General features: G+C 56.0%; 1 protein-coding gene across 2 annotated transcripts; it reads left to right on the top strand.

Annotated features, from left to right (window-relative positions):
• Positions 1–86: 86 nt before the first annotated feature.
• On the top strand, positions 87–21,339 carry STARD3 (StAR related lipid transfer domain containing 3). Of its 2 annotated transcripts, none has more exons than XM_006214245.3 (15): positions 87–226; positions 11,205–11,476; positions 14,363–14,440; positions 14,820–14,897; positions 15,021–15,074; positions 15,471–15,588; positions 15,780–15,878; positions 16,108–16,163; positions 16,539–16,631; positions 17,317–17,379; positions 17,527–17,622; positions 17,998–18,077; positions 18,172–18,276; positions 19,392–19,485; positions 19,907–21,339. In XM_006214245.3, exons 2-15 carry the CDS (start codon positions 11,255–11,257, stop codon positions 20,009–20,011), a joined length of 1,341 nt encoding a protein of 446 aa, XP_006214307.1. In that variant the 5' UTR covers positions 87–226; positions 11,205–11,254; the 3' UTR covers positions 20,012–21,339. The 2 variants fall into 2 exon arrangements, 1 of the variants encoding a protein (XP_006214307.1); XR_012059604.1 differs by having other exon boundaries at positions 89–226; positions 14,820–14,884; positions 17,258–17,379; positions 19,907–19,948.
• The last annotated feature ends 452 nt before the right edge of the window (positions 21,340–21,791 follow it).

Genomic DNA, 21,791 nt, shown 5'->3' with positions numbered 1-21,791 from the left:
CCAACTTCCGGTCATTGGGGGTGAGGCCCAAGGGCTTGGGGGCGGGGCTGAGGCGAAGGGGCGTGGCTGCAAGCCTACGCACGTCCCGGTTCGTTCTCGGGGGCGGACTCAGTGGCGGAAGTGGCGCCGCCGGAAGATCCCCTTCCGCTCGGAGGTGCTGCGGTGGCCCCGGACCAGACTGTTGCTGGGGCAAGGTGGAGCCAGGGCCGTAGCTGATATGGAGCAGGTGGGTCCGCGAGAGGTCACTGGGGCCGGGCAGTGGTACGAGGGCTACGTCTTGCCAGCGGATCCCGCCGCACCCGCCGGTGTCCGTTCTTGGTTCCGTCCGACCCTTCCCACACCCGCCGCGTCCCAGGTTCCGCCCCCTTCCTCTGCTCGGGTTTCTACCCAGTGCGGGACTCCGGGGTCTCCGACGCTGACCCTCCGCGGCCCCGCCCATTCGAGAGAGCCGGGAAGGACGTCCCGGGTCGTCCCCCAAAATGTTTCTCTTGGCTCTTAGAGGGGAAGCGAGAGGATGGTATCTGGGTTTTAAAGGGCTGGAGTTGGGTCTGGGGAGGAGTCAGGGTTTGAGAATGAGGAGGGAAAATATCTACAAGTTCCTGTTGTTCTGCGTCTGTCATCCGGTTTTCCTCAACTTCCTTTGGAAACGGCAGTGAATGACTTCCTAATTGACATCAAAAGGGCCCTTTAAAGTGTCTTTCATGAGTTATTAGAGGTGCAGAAGACCAGTGACCTCCTTCCTAATTGATGTAATTGACACGTGCCCTCCTTCCCCTTTTTTGACTTCCTCCGCGTCAGCATCCGCTTATTTTCTCCTGCTCCTGACTGTGCAAGTACCGTGTCACATACTCCTCTTCTGCCCAGCTCCTCACTCTGTACGCTGAATCTGGATGGTCTCATCTCTCTCATGGCTTTAGATTTACACCACCTAAACACCCGAAACGCGCCCAGATCTACATCTTAAGCGCAGCCCCTCCTACTACCGGTTGGACAGCTCCACTTCAGCTGGAGCTCTCCTCCATCTAAACTTAAAATGCTTTTCCCCTCTGCAGATTCAGTCTTTCTCTGCTACCCCACCCCAGTCAGAAACCTGACAGTTATCTTCTACTTCCTCTTCTTCCACAATTCCCATATTTAAGAGGTGACCTAGTCCAACTAATTTCCTGAACATGCTTCATGCTGGTCCCGTGCTTCCATCTCTTCTGTTACCACCCTTGATGTGTTTCTCACCAGGATGACTGCAACGGCTTCCCAATCATAGCAACTTCCAATCATGGCTGTCTGCGACCCAGTCTCCAAACTGTAACTCTTGTGATCCTTTAGAAACATGTCTCATAGTTTCATAATGTCACTTTCTTGCTTAAACCCCTTTGATGTTTTCCCATCACCTATGGGAAAGGATGAATCTTTAGCAAAATTTACAGAGCTCTTTATGATCTGACCTCTTCCCTACAGGTCTCCTGTGTGTATTCTGAGGTCCTACAATATGGCCCGGCAGGATGCAGTTGCCCACACCTTGCTGTTTTGTGTCCCTCTGCCTTTGCACACACCAGCCCCACTGCTGGGAAAGCCCCTTCTCTCATCTGCCGGGCTACCTTCTACTTGTCCTTCAGTGCTCTGCTCAGGCAGCGTCCCATCTCTATATCACCTTTCCCCCACCTTCCCAAGGCTAAATATTATCCCATCTGAGTCCCTGCAGCATCCTGTCCATAATAGCATAGTGATTAAGAATACAGACTTCTGAGTCAGACTTTCTGGGTTCTGATACTGTTTTGTGACTTTGATGAAGTCAGTGCCTCAGTTTCCTCATTGGTCAAGTGGAGATAGTAATGTACTTACCTGACAGAGTTATTGTGAGGATTAAATAAAATAATGTATGTATAGGGCTTAAAACAGTGAGCACATCAGTGCTCCATAAGTAAATGTTAGCTATTACCTTTTATAGAAGAATAATATAGAACAGTGGTTATGACTTGTAATGTTACAAGCTGCTTGAGGACAGTTGATGCAGCTTATTTCTCATTCTGTCCCAGAGCCCCAAACCCTGGCTCTTTGCCAATAAATAAAATGCTGGGGCAGAGGGCATTGGGGACAGAATCTGGATTTGTTGAGTGAGGACTCAGAAAGGTGAAAGACCCAGAACCAGTATCAGTCTGCTCAGGAAATGAATCTGGAAATGGATAAATGATACACGGCAAACATTAATTCTAGACCTCTGGGAACCCAAGGGAGAGAAAGGCCAAGGATGGCTTCCTAGAGGAGCTGACTGTTCGTGAGGGGCCTTAGAGTAAGAGAATGAGTTTACCAGAGGTGGTTAGAGATCAGGGTGGGCTGAGAGAATGTAGAGCTCTTGCAGGGAGGGGGCTGAAGTGGACAGGAGAGCAGAGGCAGTCCCTTCTGCTCAGGTTGGTGATTTCTTTCCTCCTCTGGCCATGAGGAAGTGTCCCCTTGGATTAGGAGCCTGCAGGGCCCATGCCCTGGGGAGCCTAGAGGCCTGGTACCCGGTGTTTGGGGGCAAGCTCCTGGGGTAGGATCAGCACACATACCTGCGGGCTGGGCATGTGCTTTAAGCCAGAGTCTGGGCCTTTGTTCATGCCTGGAATGCCCATCTTCCTCGCCACCAGCTCATAGATGTGAATTCTTCAAGGCCTGGGTCATAAGGCTTCTCCTCACTGTGGCTTTCCTGACCTCACCCACTCCAGCCTGGATCAGATGCTCCCTTCTCTGTGAGCCCACGATCCTTTGTTCTGTCCTCCCTGAAAGTGCTGATCACAGCGTGGCACTGTGTGCTGTTTATCTGTCAGCCTCCCCCACCCGACCCGGAGCCTCTGAATATCCATCCCCTGGACCAGCACAGTGTCTGGCACACCATAGGCTCTAAGCTCACATGCTGCATTAAACTGAGCTCTCCTCACACCTAAACTTGTTTAGGGGAGGGAGTGCAGTTGAGACCAAAAATCCTGTACATTTGTTCCATTGAATGGTAGAAAGTGTTGGCTCCATTTTACAAACGAGAACACTGAGGCATGGGAGGTAAACTCAAGTGTACTCTGCAGGAACTGAAAGAATTGTTGACGCAACATTGTAAAATGATTATAAATCAATAAAAAATGTTTAAAAAAAATAATTGTTAGAGAGCCAAAAAAAAAAAAAGAATTGTCTCCTGACTCCGGGTCCACAGTTGTGTCCTAGAAACTTAGGATCCCAGCCCCAAAGGGGCAGCTGCCACATCAGTGTTGTGAACAAGGAACAAGGAAGGCATCCCATTAGGCCAGTTGTGTGTCCCTCTGAACTTCTTCTGCCTGGGAAGAGGCTGTTCCTAACTTTTGTCTGGTCAGGGCTGGTGGTGGGAGGAGTCTTGCTGAACCGCCCCACCCCTGAGGGCCCTTCCCTTGAGTAGGCTGATACGACTGAGATCTCCCTGGAAGATGACTGGCCTTTCCAGACTGACTTTGAGAAGTGACCTCATTCGCCCAGTTTTACCCAACAGCACTAAGAGTTCGGTTGGGCCCTGACTCATCAGCCCTTGCGTAGGCCAGGGGTCGTAGAATCACATAGCTGGGGGTATCTCCAACATTTAACAGGGCCTGGCATGTGGAGAGGGCAGGAGGGCTGGGCGGATCTCAGTTTGTTATGATTTTCCAGTAAGCTGTACTGTCAGAACCTCTTGGATGGGGAGGGGAGTGTATACTGTTGAATATAGTTTCTGTTTTGACTTGACTCTGCTCTCTCCACTTCCCCAGAAGGAAGGGAGAAACAGCCCGGTTTGGGCTTTGAGATCTTATTTGTCACTGCTGCCGTGTCCTCTCTTTAAATTCCCACTTTTCCAGGGATGTCCCAAGCCCTCCGGGTGGGGCGGAGTAGGGGCCAGTAAGCCAGCTATGCCAAGGCTGATGGTGTGGGCCACTGAGTCCTGAATTACAGGAGAGCCTACTTTGTGCCATCCCAGATCAGCTCCCTGAGGCCAGAGCCCGTCCTTCTGCCCAGCAGTGCTGATGGGACCCTCCACTGGGGCAGAGTGCCAGGGCCCTGCCTTGACCGCTGTACCATGGCCCCTAGTAGTAGCAAATGCTACTCTTAATTAAACACAGGCACGTTGCAAGCGTTATTTCTAATCCTTTCAATGGTTCTGTGAAGTGGACACTCTACTGCCCCCATTTTACAGATGAGGAGACTGAGGTTCAGAGAGACTCAGTGATTTAGTCAAGGGCACACAGCCTAATAAAGAATGGCCTTGAGCTTTTGATTCCAGGTCTGCTGACTAGCCCCCAAACCCACACCCTTTCCCTTGTTCCAGGTGGACACTACAAATCCACAGGCCAGTGAACCTACTGGATGTGGTCCATGCGTGGCCACACACTGACTTGGGCCTCAAAGGCTCGAGGAGAGATGACTTTAAGAGTCAAGTATGGGAAGGGAAGTGCTGAGCCAGATCTGGGCTTGGGGAAGCCTGAGGCTGAGGGTGAGGTTTGCCCAGGACTTTTGAATTGATCTTTGAAGAGTCGGGGTTCCTCTCAATGAGAGGCAGTCATTCCAAAATGAGGAAACAGAGGGCCTGGATACCCAGAAGGGGGACCAGCCAGCCATGGTGTGTCCTGGGAGCGGCCAGTGAGCTGGAGAGTATTGGGGGCGGGGTAGCAACCGCATAGCAGGAGAGGAGTGTGGGGACCCTCACTCTCTGAGGGATTTAACTCACCTCTAGTCCTCCCCCAGCAAGTCGGGGCTCAGGGAAGAGGAGGGGAGCAGCCCTCTGCCTGCAGGTGCCCAGGAAACCAGTCCTTGCCGACTGCGGGAGGAGTTGCCTGGGCTCTGGGCAGTGCAAGCCACCAATAGATGGTGGAGTCCAGCTCCAGGGGAGGCTGCCTGAACAGGTAGGGCCAGTCCTTCAGGGCTGTGTGTGTGTACACCTGTGCACGTGATGCTGCAGGAAAGGGTGGAAACAGTGGTTCAACACATTTCCTGAATATTTACTGTGAACCTGGTACCATGCTGGGTACTGGGCATGCAGCAGTGAGCAGAGCATGGGGAGTCCCTATTCCAGTGGGAGAAGGCAGGCAGTAAACACAGACCAGTAAACATGTAATATGTCTAGGGTGATAAGAGCTGTGAAGAAGAATTAAGTGGGGTAAGAGGATGGAGGGTGGGGCTAAATAGGGAATTCAGGGAAGGCCTCACCAAAGGGACCAGAGTGACTAGAATGGAGGGAGGAAACATTGCAGAAACCTAGGGGAGGAACTCGGGACAGGACAGCAGGTTCAAAGGTCCTGGGGTAGGAGCATGCTGGATGTGTCCAGGGAACAGTGAGGGACCAGTGTGGCTGTAGCAGAGCTTTCCAGGTGAAGAGGAGGCTTGTAGGCCAGGGTGGGACTTTGGCCTTTACACTGGGTGAGCTGGAACCATTGGAGGTTTGGGTCCTTGGGGAGATGTGGTCTGCTATTTACCAGGGTCCTTCTCGCTGCTGCATTGAGAATAGACTTGGGACAAGGACAAGGAATAGTTCAGGAAGCAGGAGCCAGTGAGAGATGATGGCTCAGGCAGGGTGAGGGTAGTGGTGAGCAGCGGCAGATACTGGCTGGATTTTGAAGGATTTGTTGGTGGTTTGGATGTGGAGAGGAGGATACTGGGCTCTCCACAGGCCCTGGCTGGGTGGCTGTTAAGCTCTTTGAGGTCTTTTGACACTGCACGCCTCGGCCAGCACAGGCACTGGAGGCCCCGGAGGCCCCTACGTTTGGCTTTTCCAGGTCCCAGCCCAGCGCTGAGGGAAGCTCACGTGCCCCTGGGACCAGCTCTGCCCTATCCTGGCTGTGGGGGGTTGCGGGCTCTGTGGGCAGGCCTCTCCGAGCTTCAGTCTCCTCCATCCCAGCCTCATCTCCACAGCTCCTGGTAGGGGGAGGACATGTGCAGAGGGGCCAGCGTGGGCCACTGCCAGCCGGGATTTGTTTCTTCTGGCCCGTCTGGATGGTCTGCAGGCCTGTTTGGTCTGCTGTCCTCCCTCCCTGAGCCAGATTCCACCTAGGCTGGCCAGCAGCAGTTCATGGGCCAAGACCAACCTCTTCCCTACCCAGAGCCTCTGCCTCCTGCCCGTCTGCAGATTCTCCATTAACCTGGGCATTAACAGGGGTGCCAGAACAACCCCAGACCTGGCCTGAGGCCAGCTTACAGTCGGACAGAGCTCAAGACTGTGTTTCCTCCAAAGAAGAGGCAGGAATGTCATGTTAGCTGATCCTTACACAGAAGTCACTCTGTGCCAGGGACTGTTCCAGGCCATCATGTTTAATAAGTCACTTACTCCTTATAATACCTGTAGGAGGTAGGTGCTGTTGTTACCCCCATTTTACAGAGGAGAAAACTGAGGAACAGAGAGGTTCAGTGACTAGTAAGGTGGGAATCCAGGATTTGAACCTTCTCCTGGCTTGGCGTCCAGTTCTTTCTTGGCTTCACTGATTCCTGCTGATTTTTACTGAGTTAGGGACCCCTCGGGGAAGCCCCCATGGCCAGTGTGGGGCTCGAGCCAGCATTTCCCAAGGAATGTAGCATGGGGGATGTGTTTAGAGCCTGTGTCCACTGTCTCCTCGGCCTCAGGAGAGGGTTTGGAGTTGCTGCACTGCTCAGAAGTGAGGATCATTTCTGGATATAGATGAGACTTGTTCCCTCCATCTCAGGGTCACAGAGCACAGCTTGTGGGATAAGCTCTAGCTGGAACTTGTACAGGTTGGCCCAGCCCTCCATCAGAAGTTGGGCGGAGGAAGGGGTGAGAGGACCCCAGAGGTGGCGGTGGTTATTGAGCACTTCCTCTGTGGTGCCAGGCACTACGCGCTCCCCATGCTTCACTGTCTCCTCTGATGCCTAGACAGCCCAGGCTCCATGCAGGTATCCCCAGTTTCCAGATGCAGCCTTGGAGGTTTGCCAAGCGAGTAAGGAGCATTGTTCACATTGCAGATTTGCCTTGGCCAGGAAACGCCAGCCTGGAGCTGCAGAGGGGTGGCTGGAGCTTCCAGCCTGAGCTGTGACTGCTGCCTGGGAAGCACCCTGTCTGTGCCCCTGCCACCTAAGAACTGCGGAAATTGGGCCCTGGGTGGAGGTGGGCATGGCTGGGAGGGGAGATGGGAGCTTGGAACTGCAGGGGGCGCCGGGCACCAGAGAGAAGGGGTAGGATCAGAGATCAGTCCTGGCCTCCCCCCAAAAGCCTGTGCTCGGAGCTGGGACGGCACCCCACCTCCCGCCCCACCCCCACCCTGGGAACACATTTGTCCAGAGCTGGAGTAACGTGGCCCGTAGTGCACGCAGATGGACTGGAGGCTTGGAGGGCTTGCGGATGAATTGTGGAGCTCAGCTTTGAACTCAGGCCTTTGGGGGTGATATTATTACACGCCACCGTAGTGTATAACCCAGTGACACCGACATAAACGCTGGCCCTAGAAGGTAGTAATTATTGCTGCCTTTTTTATTGTGGTAAAGTACACATGGCATAACATTTACCATCGGAGCCGTTTTTCGGTGGGCAGTCTAAGGCATTAAATATATTATTGTTCCCTTTATTTAATGCAACTGAAGAAACCGAGCTAGCGTGTCCTGGGGCAAGTAAGAGAAGGCCTGGGATGGCGTGAGGGGCCTCCGCCTTTGTCCTGGGAGCTTTCCCTGGGTCCAGAGACCTGCCTTGCCTGCTCCTCTAGGATGAGAAAACCTCCAGTTTCCTCCCTCCTTCCCTCCCTCTCTCCCCAAGCCTCAGCAGCTCAGCTTCTACAAGCACATCAAGTGTCAAGTCTGCAGCCAGCCCAGGCGGACTCCTTCCCGCTGCCCGTGCTGTCCCACTCCTGACACCTCTGAAGGCACTGGTAGGGGGCGGTGACAACAGGCAGTGGGCTTGGCAAGGGGGGTTGCTGCTCCCGGGGGCTAGTTCCTGCCTCCCGTCGTCAGAAGGGCGGGCGCAGCTGGTGGAGGCCAGGCGTGGCTGCTCTGTTGGCCGCCGCCGCCTTCCATCCTCTGGGGCCAGAGGCCCGAGAACAGGTGCTCTGGGGACTGTCGAGGGCAGTTCCAGGCTGAGGCAATTTTCACCTCACAGACTGGCAGGTGGTCTGATGGGGCTCAAGAGCCTTCTGAAGTCATCTGAGCCAGCGGTTTTCAGACCACGCCAAGGAGGTGCCTCAGGGGTGACCCTGGCAGGAGTTTGAGGAAAGACTGATTGGGGGGACTCTCTGAGGTCACTTCCTGTGGCAGGACCCACAACAGTCCTGTTTTTATCTGTTGTATATTGAGGTTCCAAGTAAAATTTTTTGCCTGTTTAAGTTTTTCTTGCTTAAAAAGCCACAGACCTTTTTCCCAGGTGGAGAAATGAAGATTCGGCAAGAAAGACTTGCCCAAAGTCACCTGGGATTAGTGGTTGCCCCAAAACTCGGGCTCAGGTCTCAAATTCTGACCGGTGCTCTTTCTGCTTCACAAGCTCTTGCTTGTCCGGACTCTCTTGTAGGGGAGGGTGATACAGAACCCCTCTATTTCTGACTCTTGGCCGGTTGTCCCTACCTTCAGAGCCCTGGGGCTCGACTCCCACACCCCCCACCCCGGCATCTGCAGCTGTTCCCGGCTCCCCCCCAACACGTCTGCTCTCAGCCCCCATCTGTGTCTCTTGCTTCCACAGGGATGTCTGGGTGTATGAGTGTCAGTGCTGTTGCCACTCTGAGTGTGTCTCACACCCAAGCTGCTGCCACCCAAGTCCTGTCCCCAGAGGGGGAGGGAGAAGGCCAGGGGGAAAGACAGATAGATCCGGGAGCCAACTGGGAGTGGGGAAGCCACAGCGCCCCACAGTGAGATTAAGAAGAGGGAGAGAGAGGGGGGGTGAAGGCAGGTAGAAAAGAGAAGGCGAAAGAGAAACAGAGGAGATTGGATAAGTGGAGAGAGTCTGATCTGTTGGGGGTGGAGAAAGAGGCTCACAGCTGGGAGAGGGATGGAGTGAAAGACCCAGAGGGGGTGAAATAAAGACAGCATGGGAGAGGGGTACAGAGACACTTCCAAAGGAAGGTAGAGAGGTAGTCTGTGAGGGACACAGGAAAGAGGAGGAGAGAGGGAGGTAGGGCTGGCAGGAGACAAGAGGGCAATTAGAGACAAGGAAATGTCACCTGCCCTGGAGCTGTGGCCCTGTCACAGTGAGGGATGCATGGAGCGTGCAGTCTGGCACCAGATCCGGCTGATGGATATTGGGAGGTCCCATTGCCAGTGGCCTGTCACATCCCCTCTTCTGACCGCCTTCTTCCAGAGCTGGGCCCAGTTTGCCTTCAGTACCCTCCAGATGAACCTGTCACAGGGACCTCAAGAATGTGGTAGTCGGGGGTGGCCTTGGGCTGGTACCTCTGCTGAGAACAGTCAGCTCCTATCCATTGGGTTTGCCCAGAGGCAGAGGCATGGGCGAGCTGGCTTGCTCAGAAGCTCCTGCTGGCCACAGACTGGGGGCTTGTTTTGGACTTAGTAGATGGAGGGGATCATGGAAAGTAGCAGACTTAGCAAAGGTATGGACAGGACGGAGAATTGGGAGGGGAGATTTTTCACATCTTGCCTTCCCAGGATCACGGATAGAGATCTAGGGGTCTCCTCCTGGCCCCTGGTGCTGGCGTGGGAGAGGGCTCAGGGAGACTCTTGATTGAGTCCCAGAAGCCCAGGACCCACCAGACTGAGTCAGCTCCTTTCTGGCTCCAGACTAAACCTTTCCTTCCCCCGCCCAGGGGACACAGTGCTGCTGCCAGCAAATTGGTGGAACAGAAGCCTAATGAAACAGAGACCTTAGGCCTGGGGGCTGCATGGCAGGGAGGGAGTGCTCTGGGGGCCCCCTTTGCCTCTAAGGGTCATGAGGATTTCAGCCTCGTGGATGCATAAGCAGTTACGGGATGGGTAAGTCCACTCACCTCTCAGAGCCTTGGCTGTCTCATCTGAAGAATAGGCGTGGGCGTGAAAGGCACTGTGGGCACAGTGTTCTGTGCACTCTGGAGCCCAGGGTGAGCCTTGGGTAGTGGCTGGTCTGTCCTCGTTCTCTCTTTAGGTTTTGCCCTGGTCCTCTCTGCTGTGTAGTTTGGAGCTGAGGGCCAGGAGACCCTCTGGGTCATCCATTTATTCAGCAATTATTCAGCACCCATTAGGCGCCAGCATTAACCAAGTCGGGGAAAGGCCTGCCTGGTGGAGTTTGCAGAACTATCAGTAAGATGGTTTCAGATGGTGAGAGTTCCCTGAAGAAGGTAAAGCCCCGTACCGTAACCGGGACTGGGGACAGGAGGGTGGGAGGCTCCGAGGAGAGGGCTTTGGAGCTGCCACCTGAAAGGACTGGAAAGAGCACTCCACACAGCGGGTAGACCTGGGTCTCAGGCCCCCAAGGCAGGACTGGGCTGCCACATGTAGGGACCTAAAAGGCCAGGGTGGCTGTCCAGTCAGTCGGGGCCTGGCCTTGTGAGAGGTGCCAGGCCCTGTGAGAGGAGTGCTAAGAGGAGCCGGGCAGAGCCACGTCCTTCCGGGCCATGCGGAGGGTGCTGACCCTCAGCCCAGCGGGGAGCCTTTGAAAGGTTGTAAGCCGGAAAGGCAGGATCCGCTTTATGTTCAGAAAAGCTTTCTCTGGCTGTCAGTGTGGAGAAGTGGTTGTTGCAGGGTGACAGAGGCAGCCTGGAGACGCGTGCATTAGGAGCAAGTCGGGCGGCTGAGGGAGAGATGGTGCTGGTTGGGGCTGAGGTGGGGGTGGCAGGGGCGTAGCTAGAGAGAAGGGACCAAGACGTCTCCCTCCATCCTGCCTTCCCCGTCCTAGCTTGGAGCTCTCAGAGACACTGCTCTAGGAAGTCCCTCCCAGTTGCCATGGATCAGGGGGTGGGAGGGTAGGGCTGGCTGCTGGGAGGGAATGTGGCTTTGTGCTGGAAAACAAAGAACAGAGCTTGGGGCCGTCTTCTCCTGGGGGTGGGGGCAGGCCCAGAGGCTGTTGACAGGACCACAGGCTGAGCCACAGGGCAGGGCTTGGCAGGAGCAAACAGTGCCCCCAGGCATCGGGGATTCCAGAGCCCTCCTACGGTGAAACATGGGGCCACAGGGAAATTGGGCAGAGGGGGCCCTGGGCCTTGGGGCTAGGACAGGGAGGGGGCATCTGTGTTGGGAGTAAGTGGGATCCCTGGGGACTGTGTGTGAAGGGAAGAGGGCCCTGAGGTTTGTGAGCTGACCCAGCCACCCTGCCTTCCCTGCAGCCCTGCCGCTGAGGCCCAGACCTCCCGCCCTGAAGTGGGGACCGGCCAGGATGAGCAAGCCTTCTGGGGAATTGGCCCACAACCTGGAGCGCAGCCTGCCAGCCGTGGCCTCCCTAGGCTCGTCACTGTCACAGAGCCAGAGCCTCTCCTCGCACTTCCTCCCGCCGCCGCCAGAGAAGCGCCGGGCCATCTCTGACGTCCGGCGCACCTTCTGTCTCTTTGTCACCTTCGACCTGCTCTTCATCTCCCTGCTCTGGATCATTGAGCTGAACGTGAGTAGGGCGGAGGCTGGGGGCGCAGGCTGTGTTGAGGGAGTTGCCTGGGCCTCAGTGACTCCATTTGCTGTATGGGGGGTGGCCTGGGGAGGGGGTTGATTTCCAGGTAAAATGAAGATGAGAAAGTAAGAGAGCAGTTCTCATTTTCCAGAGAAAGAATATGGGGCTCAGAGGGGTTGAATCATTTATCTGAAGTCTCCCAGTAAGTATGTAAAGGAGTCAGGGTTTGAACCCAGACCCTCCTGCTCCAGAGGTCACTCTCTGACCTCTGTGCCAATACTGCCCTCTCGTGGACACTCTTGAGAAAGGAGAAGAGCGCCCAGAGAGCCTTGGCTGAGCTATTGAATAACTTTTGTCTTCTTTCTGCCCTCTCTAGCTTCATTCATTCATTCATCAGCAAACGTTTTTTGAACCCCTGCTGTGTCCCAGGCACTGTGCTAAAAGCACAGGGTAGAATAGGGAGCAGCGAGTAAAAACTCCAGTTCCTAGTGGCTCCAAGCTCTCCGTCCCCATTTTGGGCACTCCTCCAGTGCCCCCCAGTTTGCCCTCTTGGGTTTGGTGAGATGCCACCTAGCAGTCCGGAGACAAAGCTGCTTGTCAGGGCAGGTCTTGTGCAGTGCTTGGCCAGCTGGCCGTGGGGGTCTCATCTCTGGGAGCTGACAGGGCAGAGCAGGACCTGACACAGAGGCAGGAGCCATGGGAACAGGGCATCCCAGGCTTGGTCCTGTCCCGGCTTCTCCTCTATGGTAATTGAGTCCCACCTCAGCAAGGGACTCAGCCTGTCTGAGCCTCCCCATCTTTCCCCTTTATGCAAAGTGAGGCAGAGTTCTGGATGGCAGGTGCCCTTCCTCCGGGTCTCAAGCTCAGGTGTCAGGAAAACAATGACTCTGTTGCTGAAAATGAGTTTGGAGAAGGGGCCAGTTTAGGGTTGAAGAGGATAAGTTGGATTGTGGGCATGTCGAGCTGGAGGGGAGGGCAGGGCTCTGAGGGTGACTGTCCTTTGTGCACAGAGATGAACTGGCACCTTCAGTGAGTGGAGCCACAATCACGGAGGACCTTAGGGACCATTTAACTAATGAAAGAACTGAGGCCCAACAAGGTTTGGGGCCATTTGAAGAGCTTCCGAGGTCTTAGACTTTCTTTTGAAGGTTCCATCCAGCATCAAAGCAAGCTCTAAAATTCATCCCCATCCTTCATTCAATATATATTTTCTTGCCGGGAAAGAGCTGAAAATTTTTGATAATTTTACTTTTGAAATTCTCTGACTGTATTGACTGTAATAGCTCAGCTATCATCATGTAGACTTGCGAATTCTTGCAAACTGAGAAAAATCTAACTTCCAAATTGTTTTCAAACATGATGAAAAGTTTCAGAATGCCAGATAACAGTATTAACAGAATTAGCATAATGTTTAACTTGGGAGATACTTAACTAAAATTTTATTAATTTCCGATTTTGTCACTTTATTTTTGTATTTAGGAGCATATATATTTTTAGTTTTCTAACAGACTGTGTGTTGCCCAGTGGATACAAGGACCCTCTCTGGTCTGGATACAAGACCCTCGCAAGGTCTTGCAGCCAGAGCTTAGCAAAGGAGGGGCTGGAACTCCGCTGTCCTGAGTCCTGACACAGTCGGTGCAAGCGGGTACCCGGGCAGAGAAAGAGTTCTCTGAAAAGAGAAAAAGGTGGAAAACAGAGCTTTGCTAGGGGTGGGAGAGGCTGTGGAGCCCAAAAGTGCAGTCTGAGGAATAAGAGGAGGGCCAGGCTGGGGTGGGGTGGGGTGTCAGGCCAAGGGCAGGGGGGCGTTGGACTCCAGGGGGCTCAGAGTGGTCCTAAGGTAGAAGCACGTGGTGAAGATGTGTCAGAGGCTCAAGTGTCAGTGAGGAGATGTCCAGACTGCTGGCTCCTGTCCTGAGCATCAGAATCACCTGGGAGCTTTATAACGATTCCAGATGCTCAGCTCACCTTGAGATTCAGACCCAGTAGTCTGAACAGCTGTGTCTTTAACAAGTTCCTCCCACCGCCCCCTCCCCAATTTGGATCATCTGCCAGGGATTAGAAGCCCCAGTCTAGGAGGTTATGAAGGGTCTTCCCCTCAGGACTCCTGGGCTCCATTCCCCTTGTGTCCCTGATTCTCCGGGGACTGGTGCCCCCACCTGCAGAGGCATAGGCCTGCCAGCCCATTCCTGCTGAGGCATCAAGCTGCAGTCTAGTTCTCGGTGTCCATCCAGACCCTCACTCCCCAGCCAGGGACTCGGGGATCCCATTGAAAATATGTGGTTGGCTGGTGCAGAGGCAAGGACCAGTCTGCTCACTCTCCACTCCCTCGTCTCTAGCAGCGTGATGGATTTTGCCCATTAAGCACAAACCTAATCAATTGATTTGCCACCTGGGGCTCTGTCTGACTGCCCACTGCCCACCCCCGGCCCCATCACCCCAGATGGATGGTTGGCTGGGAAGATGGAGCACCGCAGTGGTGGGAGGGAGATAAAATTATGTGAGAGGCAAGCTCCCAGCCCCGTGTCTGCCAGCCCTACCTACCTGCATGGGGCGTCTTGCCTCCCCTGCACAGCCCCAAGGCCCTCCAGGCTTATCCCTTTCTGGGCACTGGGCCCATGAGTGTCAGAGTCTCTACTCAGCCCTGCCCGCCTGGGCTGCCTGGATCCTTAGAGGAACATTATGAGTGCTGGGGGTCTCAGGCCTCTGGCTGCCCACCCCCCTCTCCCCCACTATGCCTCCGGAGCCTCCTTGGGTGGTAGCTTAGCATTTACAGCCTCTCCTCCAGGTTCCACCCTGCCGCTGCCTCCTCCTCTCCAGCAGGATGAGGGGCAGACCTGGGGACTTGGTTCTGCTTGTAGAGCTATTCCTATCTCCCTCCTCCAGACCAACACAGGCATCCAGAAGAACCTGGAGCAGGAGATCATCCACTACAGCTTTAAAACTTCCTTCTTTGACATCTTTGTGAGTGGCCTTGGGGAGTCTGGGGGCAAAGAGGGCAGGGGGATGTGACTCTTCAGCTGTCTTCTCTTCTTCCTGCAACACACATCCTACTCTGATCAGGGAGACTTTGGCTTCCATCTCATTGTTTAAGCAGGTTCCTAAATGAGGCCCCAGCTTCAGAGAACCCGAAGTGGGAGGGGTGGACAAGACCCCTGTCCAATAAGGTCACTTTCAAGTCCTCCACAAAGAAAACACTGACTCGGCCATTCTCTCCTGGGGCGTGCACACCATGTGGAGGGATCCTGGTGGGGCAGGACTGGAGGGGAGGCCAGCCTCTAGCAGAGGTAGGACGATTGGCTTGTCTGTGATGGCTCCCCCTCCCACTCCACCCCCTCGCCAGGTCCTGGCCTTCTTCCGCTTTTCCGGACTGCTCCTGGGCTATGCTGTGCTGCGGCTCCGGCACTGGTGGGTGATTGCGGTAAGATGCCACTTTCCTGGCAGCTCTCGGGCCCTGGCAGGGCTAGTGCAAGAGATGAGATGGAGGAGGACTCACTACCCAGCCTCTGTGTTTGCTCTCTCCTTTCTTCCCTCCCCTGGGCAGGTCACCACGCTGGTGTCCAGTGCATTCCTCATTGTCAAGGTCATCCTCTCTGAGGTCAGTGGCTCAGGGTCTGGCTGGTCTGGTGGGCATCTGGCCTGAGGGATGGGCTTCTTCCTAGGAGAGAGTTCTCTGATTTTGGGTGTCTGTCCCTATTGTCAGGGTCGGGGTGAGAGGAAACTCTGACCTTAGATATTTCTAAGGACTCATCTTCACTGGTGTTCCCCACTTGCCTGCTGCAACCCCAAGAGCAGAAAGTTCCTCCTTCAGTCTAATCTCAGTTTATCCTGCTGCAGAATTCATTAATCTATCCATCTCAGAGGCATGTGCCACAGAGGGTCCCTAAGCAGCTGGTACCAGGAGTGGGGTGTATGCCAGAGTTCGTAGCCCCAGGGTGGGACTTTGGGTTTGGGGTGACCCCCTGCCTTGGAGCTCAGCCCCCTTCCTCCACAGCTGCTCAGCAAAGGGGCATTTGGCTACTTGCTTCCCATCGTCTCCTTTGTCCTTGCCTGGTTGGAGACCTGGTTCCTTGACTTCAAAGTCCTACCCCAGGAAGCCGAGGAGGAGCGATGTGAGTGCTGGGGGGTGAGGGGATACAGTAAGGGTCAAGAGAGGAGAGTTTCAGGCATGAGAGTGAGTTCTGAGCTGTCTTGCCGACTCTGCCTCCAAGAGCCTTAGGGTGAACCTGGGCCGGGGACCTCGGCTGCTAAGGCACAACTGTGCTTGTCTGGGGACACTGGCTGCCTGTGTCTGCTCCCCCAGGGTATCTTGCTGCCCAGGCTGCAGTCGCCCGAGGACCCCTGCTCTTCTCCAGTGCTCTGTCCGAGGGCCAGTTCTATTCACCCCCAGAATCCTTTGCAGGTGAGGGCTGGTGGGTGGGGGAACTGCCTTCAAGGAGGGGCTTTACGAGGAGTCGGTTGGCTGGGTCTGTTCTTTCTATTCCTTCTATCAGCTCCCTGGGGAGAGTGAGCAGCCCTCTCCCACACACACTTTTATCCCCCCACATCACTGCTCTTGTACCCGCACCCCACTGCCTCCCCACACTCTCTCCCCACCTCTTCCCGTTGTCATCTGTGCTGGTTTTCTGCAGGGTCTGATAACGAATCAGACGAAGAAGTTGTTGGGAAGAAAAGCTTCTCTGCCCAGGTATTTGGCTGTCTGTCCCCACCCCGGGTGGGCATCCCAGAGAAGGGCCAGTGCTGGGCTCTGCCCAGGTGGTCAGGGGCTTCCCAGCAGAGGGTAGACCGTAGGCAGCCTGAAGGCCAGTCTGTCCATCTGAGTGTTTGCCCCACTGTCGGTCAGGCCCACTGGTCTGCTTCCTGCCTGGGGCCCAGGTAGGGGTGGCGGGAGCAGCTACAGTCCCTGGAACCCTGTAGGGCCCAGCAGACCAGCCGAGACCCCACATCTGGCTGCGTCAGGCTTCCTTAAGAGATGTGTGGAGTGTCTAGAGCAAGACTGGGCCATGACCAGCTAGGGTGCAGACCCCAGGCTGAGCCTTTCCTGCCTCCCATCCCTGGCCAGGAGCGGGAGTACATCCACCAGGGGAAGGAGGCCATGGCAGTGGTGGACCAGATCTTGGCCCAGGAGGAGAACTGGAAGTTTGAGAAGAATAATGTAAGCGACCTCTTCCTGCCTGCCCTGCCCACATGTGTTGAGAGTTGTCTTGTGGGGAGTTTTCACTCCCTTTTCTGAGGCCTGAGAAACAAGCCCAAGAACTGCGTGGGTAGGAACCATATTCCTGCCCCAGGAGAGGAGGCTGGATCCTGGGGTCGGCCACTTGGCTGGACTGGATTGGATGTTTCCACTGCCTCTCCTCCTGCTTCCACTCTCCGCCCACCCCCCCGTCCCCCACCTCCCTGTTGCTCTGCTCCCTGGGTTCCAGCTTCAAAGGGGAAGCCAGGCTTCTGCCCTGTGTCCGGTGTTTTGTTTCATGATCAAAACAATATTATCTAAAAAGATGGCAGAGAGCTTGGAAAATAGAGGGAAAACATCCTCGTCGCTGTCTCTGGCCAGTCCCTCTGGCAGCCCTTGTCGGCCTGGAGACACGGTCCTTCGTGGCTGCAGCCACAGCTGTGCTTTTGCCTTTTAACTTGATATCAAAAGCCTTTCTCTCCTCACTGCAGGACATTTGTCAGAACTACTGTTTTTCAATGGCTGCTCACATATCCCCAAACTACTGGAGTTTTCTCCCCTGAGCCGTTAGAATCCTGTCCTACCTGTCACCCATTCCTGTCCCCCAGGCTCCTGCCCCGCTCTGCCCTCCACTCACCTCCCTGCCACCCTTGTGACCCTGCCACAGGAATATGGGGACACTGTGTACACCATCGAGGTTCCCTTTCATGGCAAGACATTCATCCTGAAGGTGAGTGAGGGAAGCGGTGTCCAGGAGCCTCCTGCTCTGTCTGGGACTCTAGGCGGGGGCCGGGGGTGGGGCGCCCTCCAGCAGGTGTCTCCTATCTGGAGGGAAGGGCTGGTGTGCCTGAGTACATCTGGCACCACCCTGCCCCAGACCTTCCTGCCCTGCCCCGCGGAGCTGGTGTACCAGGAGGTGATCCTGCAGCCCGAGAGGATGGTGCTGTGGAACAAGACGGTGACCGCCTGCCAGGTGAGCCGAGCCAGGGGGCCTGGCCTGGCCACCCCTCAGGGAAGAGGCAGAGCAACGTGGTGGATCAGGGCACAGTCATAATCCAGCGTGATCAGTTACCCTCAGGGGACCTGGTCACCTCATTGGACTGCTCGGTGCCTCAGCTTCCCCATCTGTGGAATGGGGATAGTGGTAATAGTGCCTCCTGGAGAGGGTCGGGAAACTGGAAAGAGGGAGTGCTCAGAGCGCCTGGCCCAGTACCCATGAATGGGAACGGCTCTTAGTTCGGGGCCTGAGCAGAAAGCAGGCTGGCCTGGAGGTTTCCTGAGGAGCTGGGACCCTTCTCTGGGGTTTTCCTGGGATGGCTGCACCTCACGTCCGCCCTGGCGCCCGCAGATCCTGCAGCGAGTAGAAGACAACACCCTCATCTCCTACGATGTGTCTTCAGGGGCTGCAGGCGGTGTGGTCTCCCCCAGGTGAGTGCCCACCAAGCGCCCTCCTCCCTCGGGCAGGCCGGCTGTCCTTGGACCTTGGTCTTGGCACCCCCTGATCTAACCCTCCCTCCCCTAGGGACTTCGTGAACGTCCGACGCATCGAGCGGCGCAGAGACCGATACCTGTCATCGGGCATCGCCACCACCCACTGTGCCAAGCCCCCAACACATAAATACGTCAGGTGAGCCCCGCCTTGCCTGGGGTCCTCCGAGCTGGCCCCTCCCCTGGTGGCTGTGGGGACAGAACAAGGTCAGTGTGTACAGCTGAGCATTTTGTCCTGCCAAGGCCACCTCCCTGTCCTCTGTCTCGCTGGGCTTTGCCCCTCCAGCCCCTAATCCTGCTTATCTGCTGGAGTCTGCGGAATAGCAGCTAGAGCCTCCACCAGGCTGGAGGGCAGCTCTAGGGAAGACTATGGATGGGGTTAAATAGGGACCAGCCTGGGGAAGGGGGCTGGGAGCCAGGATGTGAGCAGGAGGGTGTGCTTTCGGAGCTTCACCTTCTGGCCCTTTCACCCCCTTCTCCCTGTGCTGTGGCCTTGCCTTTTCCCAGAGCGCTCACTCGGAAGTCCCTCTCAGTGAGAAGAGGCGTCAGTTTTCCTGCTGCTTATTCCAGCAGTTTCCAGCTCCCCTGCTGTCTAATCCTACGCTGCCGGGGGCCTCCTCCCAGATACCCCACTCTTCCCCTTCGGTCCTGGGGTTCCACAGAGAGCAGTGTTCTTTGAGTGTGGGCCTAGGGGCTCTGGTCTCCCCATGACCACAGACTTGCTGGGTGATGGACAAGTTCATTTCCTTTCTGAGTACCAACTTCCTTATCTACGGAGTCAGGGGCAAATTAAATGGAGATGGGATGTGAACCATACAGCGCAGGCCTTGATGCCTCCTGAGAAGGCGCCCCCTCCTGGAGCCCAGCAGCACTGCACTGCTCCCAGAGCTGGGCGAGAGTGAGAAGTGCTCGCACAGCCCACCCCTTCACGGCTAGAACAGACCTAGATTCCCTGGACAAAGTAGACGAGGGCTGGGAAGGTAGTAAGCTCCCTGCCACTGGGGGTGTGTAAACATCAGCAGGCTGTTGTAGGAGGGTTTGAGCAGCACATGGCAGGTGGAGGTGGAGGCTGTATCCTGTGGCCTCTGGGACACCTGTCCTGGGCCCTGCCCAGTCAGGGGAGGGGTTGCTAGACCAGCAACTCCCTTATCTCTTACACCGTAGTCTAAGATGGGCCAAGAATGGGGTAGTGTGATGGGGGTCAAGGGTTCTACCTGGTTCCAAGATCCCCTCCATTGGTGTCTCTTTCCTCAGGGGCGAGAATGGTCCTGGGGGCTTCATCGTGCTCAAGCCGGCCAATAATCCTCGAGTCTGCACCTTCATCTGGATCCTTAATACAGATCTCAAGGTGGGGGTGCTAGGCCTGCGAGGCAGGTTTGGTGGAGTGGAAGGGACTCTGCTGTGTGACCTTGGGCACTCCCTCCCCTACTCTGTTTCCTTTCTCACTCTAAAACTGGGGGCAGGGTCCAAATGGTCTACTCACCCTGCTTGCTGGTGGGCCTGTGCCTCCCCTTTCTTACCTCTGACTCCCAGGCGCCAAGGAAGGACATCTGGCCACCAGCCTAGCCCCTCCCAGGTCTGTTTGTGTGGCTCATGCCAAGATCCGGCACGGCATGTTCTCCCTGCCAGGGGTGGGGAGAGGGCGGCCAGGCTGCATTCCAGAGCTGCACCTGGGTTCTGGCCCAGAGCACCCCTTGCTGGTGCCGGTTGTCAAAGAGGAGCCCCTGCTGAGGGCAAGCCTCCCTGGAACTGTTTCTTGCCTCCCCCAGGGCCGCCTGCCTCGGTACCTCATCCACCAGAGCCTCGCAGCCACCATGTTTGAATTTGCCTTTCACCTGCGGCAGCGCATTGGAGAGCTAGGCGCCCGGGCGTAAGCACACCCCATCACCACCCTGCAGGCCAGGGTCCTGTTGCTACAGCCTCCAAAGCCAGAGAGGGGGCCGGTTGGGCCTCCTGCTGCCCACAGAGGACCCAGCCTCAAACAGTGGGGAGGAAGAAGCTTCCTCCACGGCAGGCAGCACCTTGGCCCCAAGGTGCCGCCCTTGACCACACGTCACTGTGCCTGGCAGCCATGGCTGTGAGCGCGTGGAGGGCTCAAGCATCTGGACTCTGCCACTGAGGCGAGTGGGGTCTGTCCTGCCAACATTTGCATGGCGTCCCTGCCTCCTGGAGGAGGAAATCCGCTGTCCCCTACCTGGCCAGGGGCAGGGTCTGGAATGGAAGCCTCAGACTTTGTTGGGGAGGACCAGGGCCCTGGGTAGGACGGAGGTCAGGGCAGCCTTGTCACCAGCATGAAGGTGCAGGAGCCCCTTCATCTGCCTGCTCTCTCATCACAGTTTTTTAGGATTATTTAAAGGGTCTGGGACCTTTTTCCACTTGTACTTGCAGGAGTGCGGGTGGCAGGTTGGGGTGCTGGGTGCTGGCAGCAAACCTGCCTCTCCCAGGTTCTTTCCAGGTTGCCTCCCTGCCAGGGCCTCCTTGGGGACCTTTGTAATTTGAGCCAATTACAAACATGAACTCCAAAGAAGACAAAGCAGCTCCTCCAGCCTGGCCTCTTGAGGGAAGTCAAGGGCAGCACCTTGGAGCTCGGGGAGGAGCCACTGCTGCAACCAACACATCACACACCCTCTCACCCTCCCTGAGCCGAGGAGGATGGAGTCACTGGGGACCCAGTTCCTGGAACCCCCCTTCTCACAACTTTCCTGAATGGTTCAGCTGGGCAGATGACTGGTCAGAGAAAAGTTCCCCGCCTCCCTACCAGGTCTCCTGTGAGGGAAGGTCAGGTCAAGGTCTCCAGCCCAGGATGGGGAGGGGGAGTAGGGAGAGCCCCGGCAGTACCCACAGCAGGCCTTGGCTGCTCCTGGTGTCCCAAGGTCAGGGCGGGGACAGGGGTGTGGAGGGGATGGGGCTGGAGGTGGGGCCTGGACTTCTGGGTCACTGACTCTGGAATCCCAGCCCCTGAGCTCCACTCACCTGCCCTCCTGTCCCACCACACTGGGGCCACCAGGATACTTGCCCTCTCTGTTTGCCTGCAGGCCTCCAGAGGAGGTAACTTGCTTAGAGCCATGGGGTGGGGGGGTGCTGTGTTGTGGGGAGAGCCCCTCTCGGTCCTGGTTAGGCGTGTGACCCTGGGCAAATCTACCTCTCTGAACCTCCATCTCCTACTTTGTAAAAGCTGTTGTAAGATTAAAAGGTATCAAGAGTCAGGTGTAGTGCCTCAGTGATCCAAGACATGCAGCAGGTGGGGCCCATGGGCCTCACCACTAGGTTCTCATCGCAGCTCCCAGCCCTGCCTCTCACCCTGGTGCCCTGTACTCTGTCCACTTAGTGTCGCCCTCTTTCCCCGTCCCCAAGGGCCCACCACCCTGTGTGCCAGCTTCTTGCAGCACAAGTTGCTGCTCTTGGTGCTGGGCTGCCCAGGAGCCTTCCTACTGGCCCACTCTCTGGGGATGAGAGCCAGGCCCCTCCCACGTGGCACCTTGGAGCTGGCAGGACCCAGAGTTCTTCTGATAAGGCCATTGTGACCAGAAAGTGGGGGAAATGAGGCCCAGAGAAGGACGGAAGCTGATCCATAGTCACACTGCCTATTTGTGGCTGATATGGGGCTAGAGCCAGATCTGACTGCCACTCATTGGAGCCCCAGGATTCTCATCT

The sequence above is a fragment of the Vicugna pacos genome, chromosome 16, assembly GCF_048564905.1.
Source record: "Vicugna pacos chromosome 16, VicPac4, whole genome shotgun sequence".
Classification (NCBI taxonomy): Eukaryota; Metazoa; Chordata; class Mammalia; order Artiodactyla; family Camelidae; genus Vicugna; species Vicugna pacos.
The sequence above is the reverse complement of the archived record's forward strand: the minus strand, read 5'-3'. Positions and strand labels throughout refer to the sequence as shown.

Excerpts from the sequence above, each read along its gene's own strand:
- STARD3 (XM_006214245.3), top strand. The coding sequence starts at position 11,255 with ATGAGCAAGCCTTCTGGGGAATTGGCCCACAACCTGGAGCGCAGCCTG. Across the intron at positions 11,477-14,362 it reads TCTGGATCATTGAGCTGAAC|ACCAACACAGGCATCCAGAA; the intron begins GTGAGTAGGGCG and ends TCCCTCCTCCAG. Across the intron at positions 16,164-16,538 it reads AGAAAAGCTTCTCTGCCCAG|GAGCGGGAGTACATCCACCA; the intron begins GTATTTGGCTGT and ends ATCCCTGGCCAG.